This window comes from Mytilus galloprovincialis, chromosome 7 (assembly GCF_965363235.1).
Source record: "Mytilus galloprovincialis chromosome 7, xbMytGall1.hap1.1, whole genome shotgun sequence".
Taxonomy (NCBI): domain Eukaryota; kingdom Metazoa; phylum Mollusca; class Bivalvia; order Mytilida; family Mytilidae; genus Mytilus; species Mytilus galloprovincialis.
The window spans coordinates 66833244-66845608 of NC_134844.1; the positions used below are offsets into that span (position 1 = coordinate 66833244).

The 12365-nt window shown below is 33.3% G+C and overlaps 1 protein-coding gene across 3 annotated transcripts in view; it reads right to left on the bottom strand.

The window, feature by feature from the left end:
- Positions 1 to 12365, bottom strand: part of LOC143083507 (sulfotransferase 1B1-like) — a 75143-nt gene that overhangs the window by 39998 nt on the left and 22780 nt on the right. For 2 of the 3 annotated variants that reach the window (XM_076259764.1, XM_076259762.1), the window contains exons 2-3: positions 1204 to 1527; positions 163 to 263 (exon numbers count right to left, since the gene is read on the bottom strand). The exons of the other annotated variant lie outside the window; for it this stretch is intronic. In XM_076259764.1, coding sequence (XP_076115879.1) covers positions 163 to 263; positions 1204 to 1527 — 425 coding nt within the window. The remainder of the gene's footprint in view (positions 1 to 162; positions 264 to 1203; positions 1528 to 12365) is intronic. 3 annotated transcript variants of the gene reach the window in all.

Sequence of the window (12365 nt, forward strand, 5' to 3'; positions counted from 1 at the left end):
AAGACTGAGCAACACGAACCCAACCAAAAATAGGGGGTGATCTCAGGTGCTCCGGAAGGGTAAGCATATCCTGTTTCACATGTGGTACCCGTCTTGCTGCTCATGTGCGTATTGGAATAAAAATGCACATAATGGAAATGATTACATTATGTCAAAAAATACCTTTTTCATTTCTTCGAAGTAGCAAGTAAATATCATGCCAGGAAAATCTTTTTCTGCTTGTTCCATTTCTTTCTCATAATTGTACCATGATCCATAGGCACCTACAATTGAATAACATAGTTTTAACAATCTAATTCTACTGTTAAGAATGGAAAATACTCTTCCATAGAAATGAGAAAAAGAGCAAAAAATTAGTGAACAAAATAAGAAGACACAAGGAGGTTAAATTAAGCATGAGTCCAAATGGATAGATAGCAATAACTTGGGAGAGTTGAAGGCCGTACTTTGACCTGCAGTGGTTTACTTTTTACAAATTTTGACTTGGATGGTGAGTTGTCTCATTGGCACGCATACCACATCTCCTTATATCTAAAAATAAGAAGGCAATAGACGGTCGAATAGACTCACAGCGTGCTTTTCTTAAGTTATATCCGAGTGATTCTGTCCTAAAACAAATCAACCTTTAATGGTATCTGTTAAAGAAATAGCATTCTTTCTATATTCAGCGCATTATTTTATTAGATTGACATACAATATAGAGACGTGTTCATGGTTTATGATCATATTCTGAACTAAATATGTAGTTGGGCTTCTTTTCCATGTTGCAGTCTCTGACGTCAATCCCCGTTTTATAATTAGTCTGAACATGTATGAAATATTTCTCACTGGACGACAAGCAACCAACAATCAATCAAATAATCTCTTTTTATTAATAACACAAGATTATAACAAATACATAGATTTTCTTTTCTTTTTTGAGAGAGCTACCATTTGATTTTTATGGGGGGGGGGGGGGGGGGGGGGGGGCATGGATGAAATTTGAAAAAAAGCAGGACAGGCGTTTTGAGTAAACAAAATGGCAGAGGACCGAATAGAGTGAAAAATAAAAAGGTAAGACAAAAAAATTTCATCCTAGCCGCCCCCCCCCCCTTTCATAAAAATCAGATGGTAGCTCCCTTATCAGTTAAATTACGTGGATCATTTGAATAAATGCCAAGATAAATAAGTTTTTTTTCGTGATTTTGAATGCATGTAACTTACATTTGTCTGACATCCACATTTCGAAAAAATCATTCCAGGATCCAGTAAAGTCCAGTACGGGGTCACTCTTTGCGTGATGATAAAACGAGACACAGATATCTTTCGGGTTTCTAATAATATGAATAATCTTGCATCTATTTTTGATATGCTTCTTTGGTAGATATTTAAATGAACAATGAGTATTAAGTAACCTTGGTGATGGCAGTGCATCTAAGACTGAGAGATCAGGAATAACTTCTAACATCGTCGAAATTTTGCTACTGGTATCCAGTTCTGTTATATTTCTTATTAACATATTGGTAACTTCATTAACCCAATGCGTTCCTTTGGAGTAAAAAAAAAACACTGGAAAATTAACAACTATGAATACAGTTATTATTAAATTCAATTCGTATAATAGGAATCGATCGTTTTAGTTATTAAGACAATTGTGAACGTGCCTTTCCCAAGTCCGGAAGCTCATCATCATTTTGTGGAAGACAGGAAGTGTACCCAATTTCCTTTTAGTCATGTTTGTATCTACCTATTAACTAAATGTCTGCATAATATTAGAAAGATTGAGAGATCAGGGGGCTCTTATCATTGCCCTGTGCCCTTTGTCCTAAACAATATGTAGCTGAAAAGTAACAACCTAAGCCCTCCATAGATATCGAAGACGACTTTATTCTTGGAAATACTTCTAATACAACCTTTATATATACAGAGTCTATAATTTAATTCATTTTAAAGCACATTGAAAGTTCAGGGGGCTTTCATTCTCATTCAAGCGGTTTCAGGTAGGTTTTCATTATATATTTCTTTTTTGCATGTTTTGGGCGCTCCAAATATTTTTATTTATATTCCTAAATGTCTCAAGAGTTATCGGTTTTTGTTTTTGTTTTAAGAAACATCGTATATAAAGTTACATCTTTAATTTTTTTTTTATTGACACACATCTTTATTACATAAAGACGAATATATGCAAGTTAGAAAAGGGTTTATATTCGAGAACAACGAGAATTTACTATAGGCTTGCTTGTAGAGGTCATGAAACGTTTTCCTACGTATCTTATCAGTTCTCTTAACTATGAAAATCATGCTTTTAATGTTATTAAGTATTATTACACTTTTGTTATGATTTTAAACAAAATTTTGAATATCCAACCGACTCAACCGACTGCTTGCAGCCGTTTGGATATTGAATATCGAATATCGAATAACAAACCGGCTGCTAACTTTACACACATCAAGTATGGGCTGTTTTAAATGAAATTCTCTTTCGTTTTGACCGGTTAACTATTTATAGAATGATGTCTCTCATAACTCTTTTACGAGTGACATAAACATCTATTTATGTATTTATGATATACATGTACATGTAAATCTGAAGCATCACTAATGTAAACAAAGACAATTCGAAAAATAATCTAGTAAGGAAAATTTGCCTCTAAACATTTTGAGGTTTGAAAAGTGTTTGCTGGTAAAAATTAAGGAGTTTAAAGAATGAAATATGGACTTTCCCCCGACATTTGTTAATACTGAAACTTGATATATAGTACACAATGTTCCAAGGTAAACAACTGCCAAATTGGTCTTTTAACAGAGTGTTATTTTCGTATTAAAACCATTGATTTGAAGCAAAATGCGAACATTTTTTATTTTAATTTTTGTAATTTTAAAAACCGTAATTTCAACCAAAAAAAATAATAAGTCGATATATGAACCTCAAATTTTGAATGCATTTGGAAATATTTGAAAACTGAATACTCATTTTTGAAATTGTCATCGTTTCCCGCTGAATAAATTTTTCCCCTGTGTTCAATACATGTAACTCAGTATTTTCTAATTTTCCAATTTGCTCCGATTCTGTTAATCATATGCATTTGATTTGTGAATGAATGTTTTTCATTGGATAAGATATCAGTTTTTCATATTTATTATATTTAATGATAAATTGGAGTTCAAACTTGCGTATCTTTTCTTTTGTTGACTGGTATATACTAATTTACATTAACAAAATGTACTTACTTCCCTTTAATATGGCTATTTGTAATTTTCTCAATTACACATCATTCAAAATATGTTCAGTAAATCAAGTTTAAAAAGTAAACAGACGCTAAACAATCATCATGCAGATAATAGCAACACTACACAAAGTTTCTTCAGGAAAATTAAACTGCAAGAAATCAATTGCAAATATACCAAAGCATACATAATATTGTTTGAAATATAGTATTTCACGTCACCTTATTGATTTTGCTCCTCCCCTAATGAAGTATAACTGAAGGTGAGGATGCCGACCTTTCCCACATACTGGTGGACAATGGTGTTCTCCTGGATATACTGTGTTAACTCACAGCGGAGTAGAACATAAGCATTGCCTCAGCCAGACACACACTGAACCTTTGGGAATAGACCTAATGGGTTTTAAAAATGCCCAGAATGATGTCAACGGAAAGGTGACATTTCAGTCTATGGATGGATGGATGAGAGAGTGAGTGGGTAAATGAGTGGGTGAATGAGAGATGAGAGTGGGTGAACGAGAGTGGGAGAACGAGAGATGAGAGTGGAAGAACGAGAGATGAGAGTGGAAGAACGAGAGAGTGGAAGAACGAGAGAGTGGGAGGAACGAGAGAGTGGGAGGAACGAGAGATGAGAGTGGGTGGGTGAGAGTGGGTGAATAAGAGAGTGTGATCTAGTGAGTGAGTGTGCGAGAGAGTAAATTGGTGAATGAGAGATGAGAGTGGGTGAACGAGAGATGAGAGTGGGTGAATGAGAGATGAGAGTGGGTGGGTGAATGAGAGATAAGAGTGGGTGAATGAGAATGAGAGTGGGTGGGTGAATGAGAGAGTGAGTGGGTGAACGCGAGAGTGAGTGGTTGCATGGATGTGTGAGTAGGTGAATGAGAGAGTAGGTAAGAGTGAGAGAGTGAGTGGGTAAGAGTGAGTAGGTGAATGAGAGATGAGAGTGAGTGGTGAATGAGAGAGTAAGTGGGTGAATGAGAGAAGAGTGCGTGGGTGAATGAGAAGTGATTGGGTGAATGAGAGAGTGCGTTGATGAGATAGTTCGTGTATGAGAGAGTGTGGTGTGCGAGAGTGAGTGAAACAGTGAGAGAGCGAATGAAAAAAAGCGAGTTAAACATGCCTACCACAATGAGTGGATAAATGATGAAATTAAGAAGGCATGAAAAAACTGCATTATCATCATAAGAAAAAAGATACATATAACAATATTTTTTTGTGAAACAAGGTTAAATACCTAATAGAAAAGAAAATTCAAAGCAAAATTTTATACTGATGTTTTAAACCATAAAAAAAAAGCAACAGTAGTATACCGCTGTTCAAAACTTATAAATTGATGAAAAAAAAATCGGGGTAACAAACTAAAACTGAGGGAAACGCATTAAATATTAGAGGAGAACAACGACACAACATTATAATGTAACACACACAGAAACGAACTAAGCATTAGACAAAATCCGATGAGAATAACAAATATAACATCAAAACTCAATACATGAATAGAAAAGTACCGTGACACGTCTTATAGTAATGTGAATTCACACTCAAATATTAGAGAAAATAAACAAAAAGAAACACAACGTAGCATATTACTCTATTGCAATAAAAAATCATAATATCTAATAACATTTGTAGATTTAGCAAACAAAGTACTTATATTTGTATAAAGTAATATTCGTTTATAGTGGAACATTGTTTTAACGTTGAATAAGCTACAATTATAAATTGCTTGCTAGTCCCTCTCTGTGATTACCATTAGATAACTCTGGTTCATTTCCAAATCAATATATCGTTAAGGGAAGATAAATAATTCGATTTTCATTCAGTCATTTTCAAAAATGGTGAACGGTTTTTTATATTGGTATGTATTCATTTTAAACGTTTCAAATTTATGAAATTATATTCGTACATCAATGTTTTTGATACACCAATAACAAAAAACTGAAATTATATCAGAAACCTAAACTTAATTATAAAATAATGAACCTGTTTTAGGGAGACAATACTCGCATAACTGTTTCGAATTTGCACATAATACAACGGTATGTCACTCTTGCATACAAATGGCACATCAATATATTAATTAACTGTGCAATCGTGCTCCACCTTCAATGATGATTCTAAATTATAAATATAACCAAAAGTTGTTAATCTATTATAGATAGTGAAGACTGATGAAAGCTAACCCACCGTAAGAATATTTCTTCACAATTTTTTTAAACTTCTTCAGAAAAATGCTCGAGCCACTTGACTTTCATAACTCATAATTAACGTTTTTACACAATATTTGAATAAAGTAGATAAAGATTATTCGCTTCTCAAAGTGTAAGACGCAATAAAAATCGTATGCTTGCACCATCTTACCGAAATACGGATTTAATTAAGTCCTGAACATTTCGACATTTCTTCGTTTATTTTTTCAAAACCGGTTTTAAACAGATCACAAGTACGTGTTAAGATCCGACTAAAAATTTATTTCCCGATATGGTAAGGTAAATTTGCTAAATCATGTATTCTAATGAAGAATGATAAATAAACAAACAACAAGTTTATGATTTTTTTAAAATAATAAGAAATTATTAGAATTAATAATTAGAATAATTCACGAACAGTGTGTGCAGAAGGTTTAACAGCAGCTGTAAAGTTTCATTTTCAGAAAAAAATACCTTTTAATTAACATAATCATTAATGTTGAATAACTTAAAAGAAACATGCTTTGTCAAATTAAGTTAAATTTCACTCTGCCACTTTCGTTGTGCTGTTCGTTTACTCGCGGCTTTCCATCGGTATATCAAGAAAAATAACCACGAAAGAGTAAGTAACGGTGGTCAAGCATTGCTATTGGATCGTGAAAGATCTGGTATCGGAACATGAAAGCAATTAAATACAATTCAACTTCAAATCAAATATACATATTTTCTGATTGTGACAGTGCTACATCTATCCTAGAACTGAATCTGACAATGTTATTTTCGAACTGAGTCTGACAGTGCTAACCTAGAACTGGTTCTGACGGTGCTTCCCTAGAACTGAGTCTGACAGTGTTACCCTAGAACTGATTCTGAGAGTTCTTACCTAGAACTGAGTCTGACAGTGCTACCCTAGAACTTATTCGGACAGTGTTTCCCTAGAACTGAGTCTGACCGTGCCAACATAGAACTGATTCTGACAGTGCTACCTTAGAACTGATTCTGACAGTTTTACCCTATTACTGATTCTGACAATGCTTCCCTAGAACTGATTCTGAAAGTCCTACACTAGAACTGATTCTGACCGTGCTACCCTAGAACTGAGTCTGACAGTGCTACCTTTGAACTGAGGTTTGATTGCGCATGTCTGAAAGGAAGCAAACGTTTTTGAAGCTCTGATAACAAATATGACTTGTGATTTTTAGGATAACAGCTTCCATGTGTGACTTTAACATGCTTGAGTGCCTTTGGTTCAGTGTTTGTACGTAACGGACATCAACTATATAAATTTTGAATCATATTTAACGTAAAACTAAGATGTGACATTGAACAGGTATAATGTTTTAATAGTACCATTCGAGTGTCCATCATTAAAATCCAAACTTGAGATATAATATATTTGTGTCCTATACTGATTCCATAAATACAAAAAAGCGAAGACGTAGAAACTCAGCCAGGCCATCCCCCCAAAATACACAGATTTCCATAAAAAAAAATCTACCAGAAGTACTGACCTTGATAGCTCTATTGATAGCATGGCAGCTACCAACCAATTAGTGACAGTGATATCACAAAAATAGCTATAGCAGTTAAGCAAATGTTGACTGATCAATTGAAAATCCTTATTGAAGAAAAATAGAGGCCTATTCTCTTTGAACTAGCCGAAATTTGATTCTGACAGTGCTACCTTAGAACTAATTCTGACAGTGTTACCCTGGAACCGAGCCTGACAGTGCTACATTAGAACTGATTCTGATAGTGTAACCCTAGATCTGATTCTGACAGTGTTACCCTAGAACTGCTTTTGACAGTGCTACCTTAGAACTGATTCTGACAGTGCTACAAAAAATGTACCCTAGAACTGATTCTGACAGTACTATTCTTAGATATCAGTCTGATAGTGCTGCACTAGATCTGAGTTTGTCAGTGCTATACTAGAACTGATTCTGACAGTGCTACCCTAGAACTGATTCTGACAGTGCTACCCTAGAACTGATTCTGACAGATATTCTGTATAGTCTGATAGAAAACACATATTTTAGATATATATGCAATTAACACCATTCACTTAAATTCATTGGTTAGTTGTTCATGAAACCTTTTTTTTTCAAATCAGCTTGATCTAGAGATGTAATTAATTATCGTAACCGTAAATGATTTCTTTGTTCAACGTAATTGATGCATGTGATATGCATATAACCTTTTTTAATTGGACGTTACGAAACAGGATGAACATTGATTTTTGGAGAGAAATAAACACAGAAAGGTTTTATAGGTAGCAAAGAACGTAACAGAAAGAAATCAAAATTTGCTATTTGTTTTTAATTGTTTTATATTGATTTTCAAGGCAAACTTTAAGGTGCAAATCAAACAATTTTAAGAGGTGTAACTTTAATCTAACCAGAAAGTTTCAAAGTTAGTGAAAGTATATAATCATTTTAGTCACACAAAAATTACAGACAATAGGACTGTAAGTATTTTGTACCTCGTGTTTCTGAAATTCTTGTGAGTTGCGTATGCGTCTTTGAGATGTTTTTGACACAGACAAACAGACAGACAATCGTACATGCACAAAACTCATTATAGAGAACTAAAGACTAAGCAACACGAACCCAACCAAAAATAGGGATGAGCCCAGGTGCCCCGGAAGGATAAGCAAATCCTGCTCCACATGTGGCACCAGTCGTGTTGCTCATGTTAGTACAAACCCGGTAAATAGTCGAATTCGGTAGGTCACATTCGGTAAAGTAATGTTCACAGTAAACTTATTAAATGATTTCTGTAAAATGAATCAGAAAAAGCGTGATCTATGAACAAAAACAAATCCCTGAAGATCACCGTAAAATGAAAAACAAAAGGCATACTTTATATGCAAAAGCAAACTCCAAGATCACGTTCTTTTACAAGTTTTCCTATTGCTTTAAGATTATTAAGGTGAAATACATGATAATCAACATACTGAATGACTTCGACTTCACGATACTGTAATATCTTCTAAATAGAAGAGATGTGTTGTTAATTTTCATTTGGCACCTTCTTTACCTTCTCATGGTTTATATATTTCACAACTCGTTTTCTATACAAATGTCTATAGTGACGTTTTAGTGACAAATAGACGCAATCTATGTATAGCGAGTAAATTATTAAGTCATGGATTTCATTATTACTTCAAACTTTTACTTAGTTCTTTCATATATTTATGATTTGGTTTTGATCATTGATTGATTAGTTTATTGATTGATGTTTAACGCCACTTTCAGCAATATTGGATATTTCAAGGAAGTCAGTTTGTATAGGGGGAGGAAACCGGGGTGTCCGGTGAGAACCAGAGACTTCGACAGAAACAATTCTGTATAGAAGCTATTACAAACGGGATATCACATCCTAATGTTTACAGTGGTGCTGTTAATAAAGCTAGACTATATATATATATACGATCCTTGTTGTTTCGTTGATAATTTGAAATAACTAATTCATAAAAGATTTGATGGGTTAAACATTTTCCAATAAATTGAAAAACTGTGTGTGTGTTGTGCTGCTACACCAATGGCCCAGATTAAGGATAGTTAAGCACTCACAATTGTGATTTGCCCCGCCATATTCCCATGTCGGGAACCTGTATACTTAAGTGGTTGTCGCTGATTGCTGTCTGTCGTATTTATATTTAGGTTGTTGTTTTGTCAAAAATTTACAGTTGTTTTTGTTTTTGTTTTATTGTTAAGATTGTTTCACATTTTGTCACGTCGGGGTCGGACTAATCCTAATATATTGAAAAAATCCAAAGCTTCCATGTGCCGTTCCATAGTTTGAACACCCTCAATATAAAGTTCTCTCTTCATATATCTTAGTTGATTCGGTTAGTTTAGTTTGCTTAGGTTTTTGTATGCTGTTGTTTTTTTCTTTTTCTTAAAGTCATCTTTGAGAAATGGGAGACACATAATACAATTTCTATGAAATTTTGTTACACTTTTTGGATCAATGGTGAACTTGACTTATAGTGAAGAGTCCATCGTAACTGTTGGATTTAAAAAAAATGAATATCCGGGGTTCTTGAATATCTGAATCTAGCCGTGTATTTAAATTTTGAATTTGAATTGGTCCACATTGGTTTCCAATGGTTCCAAAATTAAACTTTGTTTGATTTCATAAAACAAAACTAAATTCTTGGGGTTCTTTGATATGATGAATCTAAACATGTATTTAGGTTTTTGGTTTTGGGTCCAGTTTTCTAGTAGGTCCAAATCGGGGTTATCATTTAGAAATTGCAAGTATCATTAAAAGTGCCATATGATTTATAAGTGCTTTGGTATTTATATTTCTTTGTTATTGAAACTGATAATCTGGTGATGATGGAAGTTAATGTTTTAACGCCAAATACAGGAACTGCATCTTCTAAGTAAAACAGTTTTGAACATATGTTTAAAAAATTAGATTTATGGGGAATATTTTGTTCATGTTGTTGTAGATGTTGCCCTTAGAATGATTAAAAATAGTAACAACAATGTTATTTTACTTTTACGATATTACGTTTTCACGAACTTAATCTGTGATAACAAATTATACAATTCGTGATAATTAACGATTTGAAGTCGTGTTCTTGAATTCAAATTATATTTGTGGAAGGTCCTAAATGGGCTTCGTTAAAATAGTGTGGCTTTATGAGTACACATGTTGTTTACGTAATAAATGCCTAATAAGCTGTATCGAAATATAAGTGTTTGTCGTTTTACAGCACTGTTTTTAACATGTAACTATTGTCATGATTATAACAAATTAGGTTTAGTTATTTACCCATTAAAAACACACAAAAACACACACAACGTAGCCATAGACTATATATTTTGCAACGTACTACAATGTAATGCCTAAGTGTACATATATATTCATCATTTATAAATATTCACTACCATGCACATATCGTTCTTTGTGTAACAGTTGTAAGGTGGAACCACGCATAGTACCCCATGTACACATATGAACAGGTTGAAAGAACAAGATTACAAAAGCTTTAATTTGAAATAAAAAAAAAACATATCAGTATTAAAGTCATTACAATGAGATAACTGTTTATATAATTTACAAATGTAACAAAAGTTAAGTTCATAAGGTAGATCGTAAGATCGTAGCTACATTTATATTAGTAACAACTACGTGCACACGGTTAAAATATAAAGTGTGTAAAAATCAAAGTGGTTTTCAAAGTTCATTTCAAGTGAGTATCATTTACAGAATTTCATTTTAACATAGAATAATATCTTGAAAAAAATATATATTTCGGAATTTAACAAATGTATGTTTGGAATAAGGAAGTAGAACACATGTTACAGTAAACCGTGTACAAATCAAATATCCCATAAAACGTCACTTTTCAGATGGTTTTTGTCAAAAATGTAAGTGGCCGCATTCCTGATCAGTCTCAACTTTTATATATGTTATGTAATATCAACAAATGCGGTGACTTCCATTTTAGACCAAAAACAACGTCTAAAAATTAGCACAATTGCTAAATATTTTAAGATTTAAATAATTTTGTTTGAGTTAATGATACAAGTATCTGATGCATGTGCATTGTATTGTCAAAAAACGACAATGTTTATGTAACAAAAGCATTTTACTTTCCAAATATAGTCAAAAGTTTACATATTTAACAATTTTGTAAAAATTCTACATTTTGGGGCCAAAAAGGGGTCTTACCGGGCCTAATGAATAAAGGCAGGACAGGAGTTTTTGAGTAAAAAAAGTCAGGATGGGCAGCTTTTCAAAAAAAAAACTGGAGCAGGATGACAATTGTGTAAAAAAGAATAAGGATAAACTAATAAAAAAAAAGCCGACAGGATAGAGTAAAAAATTAAAAATGCAGGACAGAGATTACAACTTTAAAAAAAAAAATACAGGACGAAGTTTTTCATCTTAGCCACCCCCCCCCCCCCCTAAAAATGGTAGCTCCCTTAATCATTTTGACTTTATTTAGGAAATACTGCATACGAACATTACTATCATACTTCAAAATACAAGTTTATATCTATGACCTATATCGTCACAATTCTTGAAAACATAGAATATCTCAAAAAATTTCTGAATTTACACCGTTTACAGCACACTGTATAGGTCACTTTGTAAATATAGCTGGTCTATGCGAAAACCAACCCTCTTTAATTTTTCTACTGGATCCCAGATATGATATGAAAATACGGACTTGTGGTATGATTGGCAATGAGAAAACTATCCACCAGTGTTCAAATTACGTGGTTGTAAGAAATCTTAGGTCTACAATGAGAAAAACCCATACCGTATAGTCAGTTATAAAAGGTCCAGACATGTAGCTCCCCTCGTATTGCTCATGGTCAGTACAGATTCAGTGGAAAGTGCCGTTCGCTGATGTCAGATTCAAAGAAAAGAGCAAGGAATATTGTGGCTACGATAATAAACAGTGAAAATGCATCTTACGCATCTGGCGCAATACCAGTTTGTTACGTTTTCTATATTTTTATTTACGGAGATATTTTATAGATTCTACATTTTTGTAATTTCTTTCAGACAGGTGTTTTATTGTATGGTTTTCATTTACAAATAGTTTGTCCTGTACCAAGTCAGGAATATGGCCTATGTTATCAAATAGTTCGTTTTTATGTATGTTTGCGTTTGTTTTTGTTTAGTTGTACTTTAGTGTTACTGTTGTTCCTTTGTTTTGCTCTTATAGTTGATGTGTGTTTCCCTCGGTTTTAGTTTGTAACACGGATTTGTTTTCTCTCAATCAATTTATGACTTTTGAACACCGGTATACTACAGTTGCCTTTATTTGTTAAATGATAAGTTGCTTGACAAATTGTTAGTAAAAAAAACTGTCCTACTTAAAAACAAAATGTGTTCGATTTTTGTCTTTTGGGACAAAACTCATAGAGGTGTCAAACATCTGAACGGTTTAATAAAAATCATGGCCATTTCAAGATCATTTTATATTTGTACTAAATTT